The sequence below is a fragment of the Lacerta agilis genome, chromosome 10 (genome assembly GCF_009819535.1).
Source record: "Lacerta agilis isolate rLacAgi1 chromosome 10, rLacAgi1.pri, whole genome shotgun sequence".
Lineage (NCBI taxonomy): Eukaryota > Metazoa > Chordata > Lepidosauria > Squamata > Lacertidae > Lacerta > Lacerta agilis.
In genome coordinates this window covers 22,768,866-22,788,878 of record NC_046321.1, presented here as the reverse complement: position 1 = coordinate 22,788,878, position 20,013 = coordinate 22,768,866, and the positions used below count along the sequence as shown (strand labels likewise).

At 40.3% G+C, this 20,013-nt stretch overlaps 1 protein-coding gene across 1 annotated transcript; it reads left to right on the top strand.

Moving 5' to 3' along the window:
* Nucleotides 1-235: 235 nt before the first annotated feature.
* Nucleotides 236-14,041, top strand: NFYB (nuclear transcription factor Y subunit beta). Its single transcript, XM_033161862.1, has 7 exons — nt 236-376; nt 5,643-5,736; nt 8,329-8,459; nt 9,073-9,270; nt 11,369-11,447; nt 12,850-12,929; nt 13,135-14,041. Exons 2-7 carry the CDS (start codon nt 5,643-5,645, stop codon nt 13,165-13,167), a joined length of 615 nt encoding a protein of 204 aa, XP_033017753.1. The 5' UTR covers nt 236-376; the 3' UTR covers nt 13,168-14,041.
* The last annotated feature ends 5,972 nt before the right edge of the window (nt 14,042-20,013 follow it).

Below are 20,013 nucleotides of genomic sequence, written 5' to 3'. Positions count from 1 at the left end.
CTTCAGACGAGCCCGCGCGCGCGCCGCCGTGTGTGTGCGCACGCACCCCCGCTGCCGCCGCCGCCGCTTGTGACCGTCGGGTTGTTTGTTAATAATTTATTTCAAGGCGCGCAGCTGTTTGAAAGCAGCAGGAGGAGGAGGAGGAGGGAGGGGGGGGAGAGAAAGATCCTGACAGCGGCGGGAGGGCCGCCCCATCGCGGGAAGAGCCCTCCCGCGAAGGGAGGGGGAGGCGGCTGGCGAGGAGGAGGCGGCGCGGAGGGAGGGCAGGCCGGCTCCGGGAAGCGGTGCTCCGCGCTGGGACTGGTTCCTTCGCAGCCATTTTCTGTCCAACCAAACAGCCGATTTGCGGAGGGAGCCAACCAGGGCCGCACTGGAGGTTTGTGCCTGGCTCCGGCCAATGATTGGTAACCGGTTTCACTGCAGGCTCGAATGAAATGTCCGTCTCCCTCCCCGGGCTCCGGCGTTGCCGCCGCGCCGTCGCTGAGGGGACCAGGAAGTGCGGGGAGAAGGAGAAAGCGAGAGAGAGAGACAGGCAGACAGACAGACCGAGAGGAGGAGGAGGAACCGGGGGGGGGGGGGGAAGGAAGGAAGACCGCGGCCCGGGCCCGCCCGCCCGCGTCTTTGTACTGCCGCCGCCGCGGAGCGGAGGCTCTGGCCGCGGCGTCCGTTGCTCGGGGCCTGGAGAGGGGGAAGCGAGCGGGGGCCGTTGGCCGAGGCCCCTGAAGGGAGATGGGCTGTTGTGACAGGAGTTGACCCCTGGAAGAGGAGCGGCGGGAGGAGCGTGTCACCACACGCGGGGTGGGGGTTGTGTGTGGGTCGAAAGGAGCGCGTTTGCCGCCCGAGGCGCCTTCCCTCTCCTCTCCCGCTTTCCCAACCTGGGGGTCGGAGGGGACCCCTGAGGATGAAGACCGACCACCCCCCTCTCGGCCAAGCGCGCGGCCGAGCCTGTTTTATTTTTAATAATAGGAGCCTCTTCTACTGTTCCCTCGTGGAGGCCGCCCTTCCTTTCTCTCCCTCCCTTTCGCCGCTCTCCCTGCTCGTTTTCTCCTCCTGGGGTGGAGTTGGGTCTATTTGTGCACAAGGGCTTTTGTCTGCTGCTCGCTCTTGTATTACTCCCCCCCACCACCACCCGTCTCCCACCATTTTATTTTATTTCTTTGGAGGTTCACTGAAGGGGGAATGGGGCAGCGAAGGGGACGATGGCGCCCCTCGCCACCACGTTGGCGATGGTCTGGAAGTCTCTTTCCACACACCCTACACAGTCGTCGCCCTCCCCCATGGCCCCCCCCGCCCGCCTAACCCTTGCACATGGCTGCCTTTCGCGGTCTCCAGAGTGGCTTTGGTTGGGGAGGCGGAGAGACGAAGCTGTCAAAAAGCTCTCGGCACGCTAAAGAAGCTGCTGTTTTTGTCTCGCAACGCGTGTGAACCCCAAAGGTGGGTTGGTTTGTGGCTCTGGGGTGCTGGCTCTGGGTTGCCATTTAGCGTGGGGTGGGGGTGGGGGTGTTACTTTTCTAGGTTCCAAATGTTCAAACGTTACCAGTTACTTCTGTCTTGTTATGGGAGGTTTGTCTTTTGTCTCACACAATCGAGCTTCATTTTCCATCCTCCCCTTTCCTTGTGAAGTCTTCTTGTCACTGGATCATAGCTACTGTACCTTCAAGCCACCACACATGTTAGGAATGTGTTTGTGGAAATCATAGAACACTGTTTTATAGAGTTCATTGACACAGCTACTGGAATTGTTCAATCCTCAGACTTGTCCCTGGCCCCACCTGCCTAGTGTGAATGTGCCCATCAGATTTGAATTGTTTGTGTGAATCCTAAGAGTACAAACTCTTGGCATGAGTTCTATGATTTTTTTCAAACATATCTCAGTCATGGAACTCTGTTCCGTTTTGCATACCATAACTGATTTCTCCATTTATTTATTTTTGTCTAGTCAAAAAGTGTGTGAAAGTGGAAAAAAGCCCAAGTTGCAGTTATGTGAACTAACCCATTTTGAAGACTTCTTTTGTTAGCGCAGTTTATGCTTCTCCTTTTAGGTATATAAAGGCTTTAAAAGCACCCCGCAAAATTCTAGAATGAATATTCCCTGTATACAAAGTGTATGTGATCTGTTGATTTCCTGGGGTTGCCTACCAACACTGAATAGCATTAGCTTAGGCCTGCTGTAAACAAACTCTAGGTAACTCGCAAGATGCTGTATGACAATTCCATGCTGACATGGAATTCTCATGCAGGAACAAGACAGGTTGACAGAACAGATCTTGTATTGGTTGCCTTTGTCTGTTTGTGCAAACTTGTATGCACAACTCTACCAGCAGAACTACAGATGCAGCAAGCAGTAAAATACATAGAAAAGAGCATGAAAGATACTCGGAGTCCGGTGTGATTTTCATGCTCTTTATTCAGCTCATAGTAGTGAGGAATGCAGTTCCCCCAAAATGTTTGCTTTATATACACTATTTACACAATGGGCCCCACGTGATTGGCTAATTCCGGGATACTCCTGTATGCCAATCGGAATGCGGATTCACTTCCACCTGGAGCTGGATTGGGTGGCTCCTGCAGACCAATCAGACAGCTGCAATCTCAATCCTATTGTTCTGGGACCAGTCAGACTGCTGCAATCTCAATCCTATTGTTCTGGGACCAGTCAGACTGCTGCAATCTCAATCCTATTGTTCTGGGACCAGTCAGACTGCTGCAATCTCAATCCTATTGTTCTAGGACCAATCAGCCTGCTGCAGTTTGGATCCTATTCAACTCAGTACATAACAGAGCACATGGAATTTTTTTTCATTTATGGAATGCCTAACATCAAACAGTTTATAGAGTGTCATGGTGGTAGCCTATTCAAGCTTCTCCCCCCCCCCAAAGTTTCCCATCTTCTCTCCCCAGCAGACACTTATCATGTTGTTGTTTTTAAACCCTGTTAGGATTTTCCGCCCCCCTAAAGATTTTTCGTACTGCAATTTTTGTCCCACCATGCCTGCTGGCATCTCCCTCTTGTGGATAGTGCCATTTTGGCTACATAAATATTGCCACTTAGAAAAAGGTGTCAATATATAGAATGAGTGCAAAAGCTTCTGAATCAAAAAGTATTATTGTATAAGGTTAAAGGCCTCTTCTTGCAGCAGTCTTGATTTCAGCATGGCCTTAACTAGCCTGAAGGCAATCTGATACGTTCTAGTACTATATGCTGAGTAGCTGCACTAGAATTAACCTTGCTCATTAAAATCCTGCTGCAGCTGTGCCCAACTTGGGTCTAATTTTCTTAAGAGCAACATTCACTTGAAAATTTGGTGAGATGGCTTTGTGTATATTTTGTATGGAATTGGCCTGTAGTTAGATTGGTTATTGAACTGATGGTTGGAAATTCCAAAACAGGAAAATGTTGAAGTAGGATTAAGTACTGTTTTGTTTGTTTGTTTGTTGGACACCTACTGAAATAGTCTCAAGGTAACTTATAAACAGTATAACACATACCATAAAACATACAAATGAACAAAATAATAGAACACGATTTAAGAAAACAATGCTAAAAAAACCACACCAAAATATCTATAGCATAACTGGTACAATAGCCAGTTATCAGTAGAAAATTAATTCTATAATCAACTCATTAAATGTCTCAGAAGAGAGGAAGTTATTGCCCTGGTGCCATAAATATATTAATGTCTGCACCAGGGCACCTCACTGGGAGAGTGTCCCATGAATAGGAGAGGTACAACCTTGTTGCCACTCTCTTCACCTCTCTGATGGGGCACCTGGGCTCAGATGACGACTACGGGATCCATGTAGGCTGCTGTCTGAGGAGATATTCCATCAGGTGTTGGGGTCCCATGCTATGTAAGTCTTTATAGGTTAAAACCAGTGCTTTGAACTAAACTCAGAGATGTATTGGCTGCCAGTGAAGCTAGCCAGAATTAATGTAATATGATTAGACCGTCTAGTCTCCACAGCCGTCAGACCACTGCGTTCTTCATTATCTGTAGTTTCTGAACTCTATTCTGAGGCAGTCCCATGCATAGCATGTTGCCTTATTTTAATCTGGAGGATACCAGAACTGAAGTCAGGTTATCCTTGTCCAGATAAGGATATAGATGGGGTACCAGCTGAAGCTGGGAAGGGAAGGGCACTCTGTTAAACAGAGAGCACTCATGCAGCACGTTACAGTAATAGAATTCCCAAGCTACAAACCTGTTCCTTCAGGAGAAGTGGTACTCTTGAATCAGTTTAACACCACTGATCTGGTCAGAAGAATTGTCCCTTAACAGCATCTCTGTCTTGTCTGGGTTAAGCTTCATTTTGTTGCCTCTTTTATTTTCATAGTAGTTTTTTAGAAAGAAGCTGAATCAGTGACTTCCACCAGTATTAACCCCCTAAAGTGCAGATCTTCAGAATGTTGTGTATTTCTAGAGAAATTGTTGCATTTTCATAGTGATGTTTTCATATTGCTCTTGTGCTCAATGATTTCCACAAAGCCAGAACATTTTGCTTTACTTTACCTGACTAATGTATACAACATAGTGTTTTATTGCATAATTTGAAAGTGACAAATGTTTGAAAATTATATACTGAAAGTTCTCATTCCAAGTGACAATTGTGATATAAGATACCTGTAGACAACTGACTAATAATTCTATTATAAACAGGACATGCTGGCAGTGGCCTCTTTATAGGCCTCTGTACAGTTTCCATCAGTAGGACTATTTCATGTAACTTAAGAAGGGTCACTTTCAACTCATGAAAGCTCATTTTCTTATTTGGAGTCCTAAGTTACCTCTTCCAAAGAACAGTCTTGGCTAAATGACAAATCCTATCCAATTTGGGTTCTGTACAAAATCTTAAAGTAAATTATGTCAGGTGTTTTCTTCAGCTTTTGCCTCAGCCGTTAACTTTCTTATGTCAGAAAAATTTGGGTGAATAAAACTTGATTTAAAGCAAGGATTCTAGGATAGCGGTTGTCATCTTGCCAATGGTGGTACATTGGATCAAATTAAAATAATGGCATGTTAGACAGGAGGAGAACATGGATGCTGTAGTTCCATTCTGTTATAATAGGTAGATCCTTGAAAGAAAGCACTAGCTGTATAGTTTTTATTTGAACTTGATGGTTATGCTGAAGCAAAGCCAAAGCATTAAAGAGGTCATCCAAACTTATTAATATTTAACAGAAATATACTCAGCATTGTTTAATGAAAAATTGTTGGTAACATCTCTCAGAAGTGTTCAGTTATTTAGATAATTAAAACATTTTCAAGTGTAGCCCTTTAGATTAATCTTCAGCAATGTGTATTTTGCAGCCCTTGTATATGATCTGCCTCCCCTCAACCTCTGGCTTTCTGTGGGTAGTTGCTTTGTTTACAGTCATAAAGTGCTTTTGGACAATAAAGGCTTCATATTGTTCATAAATAATAGAAGTACAGCTATGCACTAAAAGTCTTCAGTAGAAGGCTTAGTTTGAATAATGATCCATTGCATGTTAGGCAGCAAAGATCATGTGTAGTGGGCATGCAATACTATTTATATTTTCAAATCTCAGGTTTTTGGATCAGAAATATGTACTCAGATTTTTAAGAACAATATGCTTAGTCAAGTGAAGTGGACTGTTCTAAACTCAGATCTTTTTATTCCAGATGGATGGTGATAGTTCTACAACAGATGCTTCTCAGTTAGGAATTGCTGGAGACTATATTGGTGGTAGTCACTATGTGATACAGCCTCATGATGGTAAGTAATGTATTGGTCAAAGACAGTGTCCATTCTTATTGTCATTTTCCCCATTGCAGCTTGCAGACGTGTAGAAGAAATGTGACTGCAGCCCTGGGAAAATATATCATAGTCTATAAAAGAAGTCTACTGTACAGGTGAAACTCGAAAAATTAGAATATCGTGGAAAAGTCCATTTATGTAAGCAATTGTTTTCATTAGCTACTGAAGTTTAATATATGAGATAGACTCATGGCATGTCAAGCCTTTGCTTGTTAAAATTGTGATGATTATGGCATACAGCTGATGAAAACCCCAAAGTTGAAATTGTTAAGTTGGGGTTCTCATCATCTGTACGCCATAATCATCACAATTTTAACAAATAAAGGCTCGCTTTTCATGTCATGAGTCTATCTCATATATTAGTTTCACCTTTTCAGTTGAATTACTGAAAGAAATGAACCTTTCCATGATATTCTAATTTTTTGAGTTTCACCTGTATATCATAAGACTCATTCACAACTCTGTATTAAATTAATAGCTCTTATGTGAGACCATTGCTCAGCAATGATTAAATTAATGTATACCATGTAGTACTTGTGTGCCATATGCTTCAATCCTGTGCACATTTCCTTGGGCTCAAGCTGCATGGAACCTAATGGGTGATATTGGTTATTGGTCATACTTAAGTCAATTGATTTCAGTGGATCCATGTTTAGTATTAAAAGACGCCTGCTTCTTGGGAGAAAAGCAATGACAAACCTAGACAGCATCTTAAAAAGCAGAGACATCACCTTGCCGACAAAGGTCCGTATAGTTAAAGCTATGCTTTTCCCAGTAGTGATGTATGGAAGTGAGAGCTGGACCATAAAGAAGGCTGATCGCCGAAGAATTGATGCTTTTGAATTATGGTGCTGGAGGAGTCTCTTGAGAGTCCCATGGACTGCAAGAAGATCAAACCTATCCATTCTGAAGGAAATCAGCCCTGAGTGCTCACTGGAAGGACAGATCCTGAAGCCGAGGCTCCAATACTTTGGCCACCTCATGAGAAGAGAAGATTCCCTGGAAAAGACCCTGATGTTGGGAAAGATTGAGGGCACAAGGAGAAGGGGACGACAGAGGACGAGATGGTTGGATAGTGTTCTCGAAGCTACCAACATGAGTCTGACCAAACTGCAGGAGGCAGTGGAGGACAGGAGTGCCTGGCATGCTCTGGTCCATGGAGTCACAAAGAGTCGGACATGACTAAACGACTAAACAACAACATGTTTAGTATGACTTACCGGTAGTTGGGTATCACCCAGTGGGACATATTAATGAGCAGCATTGTGTTGCAAGTAATGTGAGAAAAAGCTCATATTGGTACTGAACCAATCTTTTTATTTTAACAATATTTTAAACAGTTTTAAAAATAAATATTTGTGGCAGTCCTTAAGATTACCAGTTCTGTCTCTTGTAGATCTACAATAAACACATAAGGGTATAAAAAGAGCCCTGCTGGTTTCAACTACAAGCCTATCTAGTCTAGCATCATGTTTCCCACACTTGTCATCCACATGTCTATGGGAAGCCCAACGGCAGAAGATGACTACAGTCGCACTCTCCAGCAAGTGTTTCCCAACAACTGAGATTCAGAGGCATCATGCCTCTGATCTTGATGGTAGCATACAGCCATGATGAATAATTTCTGTTGGTAATAATTTCCTTCATGAATTTATTTAATTTGCTTTTAAAGCAACATAAGTCAGTGGACAAAATCACATATTGCGATAGCAAATTTGATATTTTCTTAAAGGGTGTTTAATTTTTTAAAGAAATTACAGTTAAATACAATTAGAACTAAACTAAAAGGAGGAAGGGTTTGGTGGGGGAGAGGGAGAAAGCAGAGGGAGAATAAGCTCTGTCAAACCAGTAGAATGATCTCTTCATTTTCAAGGGACGGGCATTTGGAGAAAAAAGATGCAAGAGAAACTTTACTAACAGTTACTGTACAGCAGTTGTTTTGATGGTGGTCAAAGGTTTTGTAATGGGAGGTTTTCCAAATAAGGTAGGGTTGTCATACGCCCGGTTTCTGCTGGACATGTCCTATCTGCCTGCTCTTTTGGGGATGACCCATAGCTTTGTGATAAAGCTATTTTTTGCATGCAGAAAGCCTCAGGTTCAATTTCTAGCATCTCCTGGTAGGGGCAAACCCTCTCTGAAACCTGGAAGAATCGCTGATGGTCAGTAGAGACAATGCTGAACCAGATGTGTATGTGTGTGTCATACAGTGATAAGCTATGTAACCTTCCCCTCCCCCCCCCTTTGTGCTCCTAAAATGTCAATTTTCAACCCAGATTATTTTGACATGCTGGTATCACCCAGGAAGGCCGAAGAATGAGAAAGTGTATATGTTTACTTTTTGTGTACATTTTTAAGGTGGGAATGTGAACTTCTATAGCCTACATATATGATGGGTATTTAAAATGAGAGTTGTCATAGCAAAGTTGGCAAATGTGTCTTCTTTTTTGCTCTTCAAAATATGGCAACCCTAAAACAAGGTGTAGGTGAGGTTTTCAAAGGGGTACAACATATGAAGCTAATATTTTGTGTATTATGCTCTCTCTTTTTTAGATACGGAGGATAGCATGAATGATCATGAAGACACAAATGGCTCCAAAGAAAGTTTTAGAGAACAAGATATATATCTTCCAATTGCAAATGTGGCAAGGATAATGAAGAATGCTATACCTCAGACAGGAAAGGTAATAACTCAGAAAGAGAGCTTTGCTAGCATTCCATGTGTACTATAATAATCTTAGATTCATCATAGAATTTTTAAAAATATGGCATAATCATTGGGTTGTATTCAGTGGGGGTTTAAGACCAAATATTGAGAGCTCCTTCAGATGTGATGTAACAGTGAGAGCAGGAAGTACAAGTGCATCGTGCTTTCTAATCCTCCACATCTCCAGCTGTCCAAAACAACTTTTGCATCTTCTCTCATTGAGGGATTCCAGTTCTAGGTCCCCAGTTGTTGCTGGACTACATCCCATCATCCCTGACCATTCTGCATACTGGCTGGTGGTTGCACTTCAGCAACATCTGTGGACACAGAGTTAGGGAAGGCTACTCTAATTGAATAGCAGCTTTGGTTTTTCAATTATTATTTTTAAAAAATTACTACTCAATTCAAAATTGTCAAGCATTACAAAACTGAGGTAATGTGTACAATTAAACCATTCTGTTTGGGGTAGCTTAACTGGCCCAAAACGTTTTATTTTGTTGGCAGTTTTACTGGTGTATATATTAGGGTTAATTCAGATTGAAACAAGAAATAATTTGATTACTAGATGATGCTGATGCTAATTATTCTAGATTGCTAAAGATGCAAAGGAATGTGTTCAGGAGTGCGTAAGTGAATTCATAAGCTTTATAACATCAGAAGCAAGTGAGAGGTGTCATCAAGAAAAACGGAAGACTATAAATGGGGAGGATATTCTCTTTGCCATGTCCACTCTGGGATTTGACAGCTACGTGGAACCTTTGAAGTTGTACCTTCAGAAGTTCAGAGAGGTTTGTAATCTTTCTGTGGTTTTACTTTGCAAGTTTGGAATTTTGTCTATTATGACTAATTACTGTTTTTATATTTTATATAAACCAGGCAAGTTGACTGAAATTTTTAATTATAGGAAGCCTACTTTCAGGATATCAGTAAATGCTATCGTGTTTCTTTTTTAATGTAATTTTTGTTGATGAACCAGCTGGTTTATATGCTTTTAAGGATTTGGCCTTTTTCTGTCCATGCTAGATTAGTGTTGCAACTTACATGGCATGCACTGTCTGAAAAAGAAGCTTGTGTTTACTAGCTTGCTGCCTTTACTTCATGTTTTTATTATCACATGGTGCACTATTTAGAATTGCTTTATTTTAATATGTAAAGTCCAGGAGAGTACATGGTCAAGGATCTCCGCAAATTCAATGCGAAGCTTGAATAACCTAGCATTTATTTGCATTCCCCTTTGACTCTTCTCCTCTTCCCATATGTTATGCAGTGTTTTACTTCCTATCTGGATCTGTCATGTCACAGGTAGACTTTCTATCCTCTCTACCTTGCATCTATTTAACATTATTGTGCTTATTCTGGCCAAGAGGAACAGCAGCTATTGCCCACACACTTGCTCTTTTATTTTTATTTATTTAAAAACATTTTTAGGCCACGCTTCATATTAAAAGCCCCAAAGCGGTTTATGACAGTGGATTAAAACATTCCTAATGCCTGATAGATGGGGGGGGGGGGAGAGCTGCTTTGTTCTTTGTAAACCCATAGTGGTGTGGGGGACAGATTGTGGTGGCTGTTCTCTTCATTGCCATTTTCTTACTTCTTACTGTGGGTAACAGCAAAAGCAATAACGAGGGTGAACTAGCAGCAGTGGGAAGAAAGAGTCTCCTGAGCAGCTTGATGCAGCCCTGGTTGCTGATTTTTTATTTTACCTATTTATTTCATTAAGAAGCTACACTGCAAAAGGTTTGAAATGAGCACTTAATGTAATGCATAAAGAAATCTGCAGTCGCTTTCTGTGGCAGTAGCTCAGCATTGCTCATCCCTGCCCTTTACTTCTTTTCACATTGAATGCTGTGTGTGTGCAATTTGTGCCAGCAATAATTCCTTCTTATCATAACAGGCTACGAAGCACAGGTTAAATTGGGGAAGCTGCTGCAGTTTCAAATGCACAAGTGGCAGCTTGGGCTGCTGCAGACATGCAACCTCTCGAATCTTCCTAGTTGTTTCTGGTGACATGAGGTCTAGCTCTCACAACCCTTTCACCCTCCTCTTTTTGGCAACCACTTACTGGAAGATGTATGAGATGTTGTGTTTACTGAAGAACCATAGACATCTTGCAACCATAGACATCTGCAATAAAAGCTGAAGGAAACATGTAATATAAATATTGCATTAACTGTGCTTGGAGCTGCCTTTCCACCTTGCCTCATTTCTGTTCAGGGTTAGAACTCCCAGCTGTAGTGGGCCTCCTGAAAACAGCTCAAGGCCACAGGCTTCTGGCATGACTAAGGAGGGTTCTTCCCACTTGCTTCTCACCCAAGGGGAGAATTCTGTGCGAGTCTCTGGGTTGGCTAATTTAGAGCCTGCTGCATTCAGCCTTCAAACCTCCAGATTGAGCCAAGCATCCAGTTTTGACTACAAACCTCCTGGCTGAATGCAGACTGTGTGACACAAACTGAACCTAGGTTTACTTTGCTTGGTTAGTTTATAGTGTATAGCTTCTGATGCACAGTATCTCCTAACTTTATGTACATAGTGTAAATAGTTGTCTTGTTGTTTGAGACAATCTAAACACTTTATACTTAACTGAATGAGCAAGGAGTTTTCTCTGAAATGGCTAGCAATAATAAAGGGGAAAGATCCTGAAGCTCTGCTGCACTACTCTGCTGGTTACACTGCTACAGGTGTAATCTTAAAATGTTATCAACATCCACACCAAGAATACAGATATAATTATTGGTGTACAAAATATGTAGAATTCTGTAATGGAGATCCAGGGTTTGAAAAACCTATTGTGTATAAACTACATTGCTATTCCAAAAAGCGTGCAATGATTTAAGTGGTTGAAAGTGCTTGTATCCTCATACAAAACATGATGCTTTTTTCAAGGCCATGAAAGGAGAAAAGGGTATTGGAGCAGTTACCACAGCAGATGGCCTTAGTGAGGAGCTCACAGAGGAAGCATTTAGTAAGTAACACTTGAAGTTGCTGGGACAGATTTTGCTTTTGATACTTGACACTTGAGATTGGAAGAAGCTTGTCAAGTATGACCAAGGGGCTGCAACCTACCAAGTACTTCTGCCATGTGGTTTATGTAGAAGTCCATGAATGGTGCACTGAAATGCACTGGAGGCTGTGCTTTGTGGTTGGCACCTTGTGGCTGGCTCATGCACATGTATACACTTCCTGAGTTCTATTTATTTATTTATATTTATTCACAATATTTATATGTCGCCCAACAGCAAAGGTTCTTTGGGTGGGTTACGTAACATGAAATCAGAAACGAGGTAAAGCTAGAAAGAGTGAGTAACATAAAAGCATGAAAAAATATGTATTTTATTAATACTACATTTATATACAACCTTTCCTCCCAAGGAGCTCAGGGTGCAACCTATGGCTCTTAATCTCTGCCCTGCCACTGGCCCCTCCCACCATTAAAACCCTGTAAGGTGGATGAAGATGAGAAAGAATTACTGGTCTCAAATCACTCGGTGAGCTTCATGACTGGGGATCTGAATCCTAGGCTCCAGATCCTAATCCAGCATTCTAACAGCAACAAAATAGAAAAGTCTTCACCTGGTGACAAAGAAATCAAAGCAAGTGTCTCTGGGAGGATGTTTCACAACTGGGGTGCCACCTCTAAAAAGGCCCCCCCTCCCCCCCCTCTCTCTGTATGCCTCGTTTGATGGGGGCACCTGAATAAGCTTCAGAAGATAATCTTAAGGTTTAGGTGGGCATATGTGAGAGAAGGCAGTTCTTCAGAAAATCTGACTTCAAGACATTCATGGTTGTAAGGTTAACTGTTTAAATTGGGCCTGGAAATAGTCTGGATGCCAGTTCACATGGCACAACACTGAAGTAATCTGTTCTTAACAGCCAAACGTATCAAATAATTTAGCTTGGGGACCAAATGGACCTTTTTCAAAGATGTTACACTGCAGTAACCCAGCTGGGAGGTTACCAGGCTGGGCCCGTGGATAACTGTAGGAAGACTTAAGTTCCTCCAGCTTCCCTAAAATGCTATTTGTATCTTCAGTGACCATTCTAGATCCAAGAGCACTCCCAAACTTCATGCTAGTGTAACTTCTTTCATTTTCCAAATTAGATGATGCCACCATTTCATTGTCTTGAGTCTAAATTTCTTGTCTTCACCTGAGTTTCTCAATCTTATCTGGTACCTTTGTTTCTCTGTTTTTCATATGCACCAGTGAAAGAGATTAGATTTCATTTGCAATATCAGGTGGTGGTCCTGATACACTGTACACTGGCCGTAATACATTTTTTGTTTAATGGTGAACGTATTAAATTTGGTTTGGAGTATCATTCTCTGTGGATTCAGTCCCTTAACTAAATTGCTTTCTTTCTTTTAGCTAACCAGTTGCCAGCAGGCTTAATAACTGCAGATGGCCAACAACAAAATGTTATGGTTTATACAACATCTTATCAACAGGTACAGTGCTTGCAGTTCTTTTTCTCTTGACTTATATTTAAATATTCTCAGTTTCTGCAGCTACAGCTGATAGCAACCAGACAGGTAATAAACAAGTCCAATGGTTCTAAATCAGCACTTGTTTAACAGTTGGACCTTCCAAATAAATGCATGCGTTCTATTGTAAATTGTTGAAATTAATCGTATTTTGTTTTGCACTCCCTAGATCTCTGGTGTTCAGCAAATTCAGTTCTCATGATTTGAAGATGGCTTTGGATTTGGGAACTCGAAAGATGGGCAAGGAAATGGGAATGCTGAAAGAGAGGAAAACTTTGGTATAAAATGGCTGGTGAAAAGAAAAATGTCACTTTGTATATATAATAGCTGTAATGTAGCTGCCTGAGGCTTGACTAATTGAGGTGTGAACTCTGACTCAAACCTTTTTTCATGAATGATTTTAAAAGAAATTGGATTTTAAAGGTATTAAAGTATTTTTGTTTTGTACAAGAGTTTGTTGCTCTGTATAACTCCTGTATGCATTGTATATTGCAATTTACTACTGTCAGAGATTTGTAGACAGTTTCTTATTTTCATATTGAATCATGTTACTTTTGTAATTCAAGTAAACAGCTGGGTTTAATTCAAGTTTACCCTTTGAATAAAACATAAGGGTACAGTTCATTTTGAATGCAAGTTGCCTTTATTATAAAAAAATGAGATTTTGTTTTGTAACTGTCTTGCATGACTAAAGTTGCGTTAACATATTTATTAATATTTCAACTTTGAAAGGGAATTCCTCAAGCGCCAGCAGTTCAAAAGAAGTGCTCCCAGTGTTTTAATGTAATGATTGAATTAATGTGAATCCGGAAGTATCCAGTCTTTAGATCTTAGCATTAGAAGCTTGGGACATAATCTACCAAGAACTGCTTTGCACAAGTTTTCATAAGACAATAACTGTCTTCTGCAGGGCTAGTTCTGTGGATTGCCTGGTGCCCCATAACAGTGTTAACTGTACATTGTAGTGCAGTCCCTATTTTGCAACAACTAGAAGTATGTAGTAGAGTCTTTTGTTGATTCCATTGACTTAGGGGCATTCGTCTCACTGCTTTTGAAATAAACCCTTTTTAAGTTATGATCTCTCTTCATAAAAGCCAAATTTTCTTTACTCAATTGCAACAGTTTGATAGTCTTTTGGTAATTCATTATTATTCTCTAAACTTCTCCATTTCCATGCTTGATGGGAATTCTGAACTGTTTATAACATCTGTGGAGTGTGTGGGTGTATGCTTGTGTCTGAACGGATCTGAAATGGAAGACTTCAGTTTGCACTTGGCTGGTGGTTTCCTGTCTTTGCAATAAACTGCCATATACCTAAATAATATTACTTAATTTTGTATATGAACAGATTGTGCTGAAGACCACCTGTTCTGGTACATTTAGTGTCTAGATGGGGGGTGAATATTTTGCTGGTGCAACATTATACTGTTGCTATTAGGATAAAAGCTGCTAGCTGCTAGCATTAGCCACCCTATAGCTCAAAGCAATTGCAAGACATAGGGGTGGGGAACCTTCATTCTCTTACCCAGCTTTCTGGAAGCTTTGAGCTATAGTCCTGCTGTTCAGAGGCGTTGTACTAGGATTAATTGCTGACTTATTTTACAAATTATTTATTGGAGCTAAAACCTCAAATGCTGCCTCAGGTCCCACAAAGCCCAAGAATGCAGGTGATGCACTTGACAAGGCATGGGAACCTAACAAAAAGTGAAGTTGGCCTCAGTAGGACCTATCCATAGCCAGTATGGCCCTTTTCATATTGGAGGCTAGGACAAAGCAATTAAGTTATGTGTATGATGAGGGGTGGTGATAATTATATATATGCTGCAATGCTCCCCATAGTTAGTATGGGAAGACTTCTGTAGAAGGACAGAACTTTAATCCAATTATAATTCTTGTCTGATATTTTATATGCAAAACGTAAGTCTAGAATTCAAGTGTTCAGCAGTTTCCACGACAGGGTAGTTAATGTTATTAAAATACTACTTTCTGTAAATCGTCCCCCATAGTTAAATAGGAAGTTAAGTCGAGTGTTTGTTTTTATTCACCACTTGCTTTCAGGAACCTGTGGTTAGAGTATACTTTAAAACAAATAGGTATGAGTCTGAAGAACTATTATTTTCCTGGAGTATTTCATTATATACTGGCCCTCTTGCTGTTTTTATCAGATGACTCCTGAGCTGCTGTGTAAACCTATCTTGAGTTCTCCTGGAAATGGCATTTCAGCTTGGTAATTTTATCTTGTGCATCAGATATTCTCACAAACAATGGGAGACTTACATTGAGCCATTGCTATTTTCGTAAGTGACTCAATCCTGACCAACTAGATGAAATTCAAGTTGGTTGAAAAGAGAATAATGCAGCAATGAAACAAATTAATTAAATTTTATAAAACATCTCCCCAATCTAATTATCAATGGATTCCAGCTTATTTATTGTGCAGTTGAATTCACAAAATTTATACACCACTTGATTGTAAAAAAACCTCAAAACAGTTTACATTACACACCATTACTATCAGTGTTGCTGTTTCTAACAGGACACTGGAGGGGATAATAGTATACTGAAGGGACATGTAAAAGTGATGTAGTATAGTAATTTCTATCCCCACCTGTTAAATACTTTCACAGTGACCATTCAGTAGAATTTCACTGTCTGAGTCCAGAAGGCACATGCTACGCCAATCACAATAACACTAAATTGGTCTGGCAGTCCCAATATGCGACACTGAGTTCTAATATGGAAGATGGGAAATATATTAAGGCACCACCTAATCATGTTATGAACCAACCCAGACCCTGCAGTCATGAGCCCCTTTGTGTACCCCCTTCACAAGTTTGGAGGGCATCAACTCAAGAGGCAGCCTTTTCAGTAGTGGTCCCCTGAGCTTTTGGTTCTTAACGCCAGAAAAACCACTTTTTAAAAAGTATACCAGTAAACATGATTATTAGGACAAATCACTTTATTATTACAAAGAACAATGCTACTTTTGTTGTACAAAATACTGGATTTCTTTGTAGAGACTATTTCAGCCATAAGACAGTAACTAGCTGGCCTTAACCATATCCTCAACATTCCAGTTAACTGATACCATTTTTGTTAAAGTTTATGGCTTGCTGATGTGCTCTACTTCGAAACTATGGTCAAATATTGCTATAAATCATACATAATAATGGCCGTATTCATGTAAATGTATCTTGCCTCAAGAAACAAAGAAAGCCTTTTGATAGCACTTTCCAACCAGGAAGCCTCTATTCAACCAGTTTCCCTTTTTTCCACACTGGGAAATGATCATTTCCTCTTTTGGAACAAGTGAGAATAATAAATCAACTTCAAGTAGTGGTTTAATATTCTGACTTCTCCTGAAGGTGGTTACCATAGTTTCCTAGTTCAGACAAAATAGGGAACTATGGTTAATAAGAGGCTTCCGATTCTGACTACCCAAAATCCAAAGGGCTTACATGTGCAACCAAAAGTCTTTTTCATATTGTGGCTTATTAAGTCAAGATATAAGCATGCAAATCTGGCCAGTTACTTGTTCACATAGCTATATATTCATTGTCACAAAACATATTAAGTTAAATGGATGTAGTATGTCATAAATAGCACGGATGTTTCTACTTATAATTTTCATACAAAGTCCATTATTCCTTGAAGTTGCTATAAAATGGATTCAGATTTATACAAGATGTTGCACATACATTTTAACAAATGCAAACAAAAGGAGCACCCACCAGTTTCTCAAACAGCCTTATTTAATTTATATTTTCAGTGAAATTCTAATGGGTCAGATATTCAAATATATTGATTAGATATTTGCGCTACACAGAATAGGCCTCAAATATAAAATTTAAAGTGGGATTTATACATTTTTAAGTGCTACTGACAGAAACAGGCCACAAAAATAGTTATACAATTGGGGTGGGGGATAACTATAGAAAACCGATAAGCATGTTACTAATCTCATGTATATAGGGGAAGACTGTAGACGTATGATAAATTATGTAAGAGCCTATTGGCATAAGCACACTTACACTGAAAATCATGTCTGGATTAACACTGCCACAAATTTACCTTTGGTAGTCATGACATACCCTTAAAAACAAGTGCAGAAACATGAACTCAAGAGTGCAAAAATATTCACAGATATACTCAACAGATCATATTGTTAAGTAACGAATCTACAATCAAAAGTTATTTGTAGCCAAGTAGCCACACAAGATTTCTCACATTCTGTCACAGCTTGCCTCCCTTAAAAGTTTTTTTTAATAAAAAAAATACACAATTGTTTAGACCCCCCCCTTAATATGAAAAGTCTCTTTACAATCCTATGGCAGCTCTAGATCCAATCCAGAGTTGGAAGTAGTGTGTGGTGACCAAGGAGGAGGGAAGCACAATGCTTGTCTATGACAATTCAGGGAAGAACTAAGGTTCTGGCAATAGCATTTATCTCACTACGAAGGCCTTCCTTTAGCTTTGAAGACTGTGGGTTGAATTCTAGCTGTGGAAGGACATCCACTAACGCAATGGAACTTCTGCCATCCCTGTGACCCTGCATCTCTCAAATCTGTTCTGGGGCCCTGAAGGAAACCCAAGAGCAGATTCAGGGGTACACAGGGAGAGGGGAGGAAATGTTCCGCTGCATGAGTGGAATTTGCTCCACAAGCGCAACAATTCTGTTGGATATAACCCTCTGACCATAAACGTTTCCTGAAGTTTAGATTTCACAGCACTAGTTAAGAACAACCTAAGTCTTATCTTAGGTCCCAAGATGTTCTGTACTCAATTGTGTAGCTTGTATAATTTTAATTACAAAGGATATTCAGAATCTTACGGCAGCTTCACATACTTTTTCTGAATTGGGGATAATTTTAGAAAGGGTGTGTAACTTGATTGAAACTTTCATTAATTTCACCCTGTACACCTTAGGAAACCAAAACTGTCAAGTATTATAAAGTTCCATGACCAATACCTTTCCAACATAAAAATTGAACATGTAAAGTTCTATTGATGAACTCAATGTATAACCCATTTAACTGGGTGTGCAGTTATAGGAGTGGCCTGGCATGTTTAGCTTGATATATAAAATACACCAAGCCTCATATTAATCAATTGACATCTCTCATTATCATAGACACAACTTAATTGATGTAAACCCCCCTCCCTTCTTTAGGGAGTAGCCAACAGAAAGTGCTACTTAATTTTTTATCGATTCAAGAACGCTTAAGAAATGTTTGCCATTGGTCTTTCATGGCATTATCGATTGTGCTGCAGTACTTACACTGTGCCAACATATCTACTGTGAAGATAGTATTCTACTGTTAAAGGAAAGGCCACAAGTTCTGATGTACTGAATCTCTTGGTCATTTGACCAAGTCTCTTTTCCTTGCCATGTTAGTCGCTGCTAGGGATGAAGCTAGATGAGTTGGGTTTTGCACAGACTTTGGGCAAGTCACATTCTCTCACCTTCAGTTTCCCCATTTCAAAATGGACTACTAACAGCCTTCCTCAAAGAAGTCCTGTTAGAGTGAACAAGGAATGATTGCAAACCACTAGCATTACCCTATCCACTTTAAAACTGATCTTGTAGATCAAGTACTTCCCATCTTTAATTTATTAGGCATTGATAGAAAAAAAATTAAGTGCAAAATTTTCACTTTATTGCACATTTGCATTTAGCCAGGTTTCAAAACAAAATAATCTTTTTTAAATGCCAAAGGATGCAATCCATAGGAACCTGCACAGGGCCCATCCAAATGAATGTAAATAGCACAGCTATTCACAAAGCCATGTCCCTGTTGGATTGTGCCTTTATTCTATATTCACCTAGTGCAACCTTTGCCAACTTGGTGACTTCCAGATGTTTTGGACTACAACTCCCATCAGATTCCGCACAGCTGTGGAGGCACCAGGCTGGTGAAGGCTGACCAAGCATACTGGCATATTTCAGCTATTTTACTCTATAATTTGGTAAATAACTATTTATTTATAAAACAGCATCCAACTGCCTCTATTTAGTACACTTGTGTGTTCAGGAACAGATTAACATTCCTATTAAGGGTCGCTTCATGCACAACTTTTTTGCTACAAAGGTCTAGGGTGAATATGCATAGCCATGTACTCTGCCACAGATGAACATTGTCCTGGAGTCTTTTTTTTTGCAGTGCACATGCTGTTTTTTATCTACTCCCTTGTAGGAAAAAAGTGAAGGAGCCTGAAGCGGCTGGCACATTAGTGATAAGATGATCAAGTTAAAAGTATATTAAACAACACTATTAGGATATAAAAACTAAGGCAAAAACAAGCCATTGAGAGAATTAATGGGAAAAGAAAAATGTACGCCACAGAAGCATGCAAATATGTGCAAATTTGCTTTAACTTTAGACCACTACAAAAAATTTCTGGAAACAACACAAAAATGTTACAAAGTTAAATTCTTATTAGTGCAAAACAGCATGAATATGCCAAAACAAAGCATACAGTTTTCTTTTCTTTCTTTTTTTAAAAAATGAGCATACATCATGGAGGACTTTAACATGTAAAGACTCTTGTAAACATTCAAAATATCTACAGATTTAACGTTCCCATGCCCACGAGAAACTAATAGTAGTGCATTTACACTAAGTTTGTTTTTCATAACAGATTTGACCAGTTGAGCAATTTGCATATCATCAGGGGATAGTTTCCAAGTTTAGAATGTGTTTACAAACACTAGAAAAATCTTTACAAAAATGAATATATTAAAATATTCTATACATTTTAAGTTACTGTAAACTGAAATAACTTGCCTAGCACTAAGATAACATGATGAATATGGAATATAAGCCAAAGGAGAACAGATCTGCATGAAGATCAAGATGGGGAGTGAGCAACTCCTGCTCATTTATGATCACCTATATCTTTTGCATTTGCTTGCGAGTCTTCAGGGCTGACTTGATTATGTGATGTCACTTTGTCTAACCAATTGGTCAGTTTTTTGGAAGACTTGCCTTTGCCCTCTGGCATCTTTTCACCATGTCTCTGTTGTAAAGTACAAGCCATGTAATACACA

Excerpts from the sequence above, each read along its gene's own strand:
- NFYB (XM_033161862.1), top strand. The coding sequence starts at position 5,643 with ATGGATGGTGATAGTTCTACAACAGATGCTTCTCAGTTAGGAATTGCT. Across the intron at positions 8,460-9,072 it reads CTATACCTCAGACAGGAAAG|ATTGCTAAAGATGCAAAGGA; the intron begins GTAATAACTCAG and ends TAATTATTCTAG. Across the intron at positions 12,930-13,134 it reads ATACAACATCTTATCAACAG|ATCTCTGGTGTTCAGCAAAT; the intron begins GTACAGTGCTTG and ends TGCACTCCCTAG.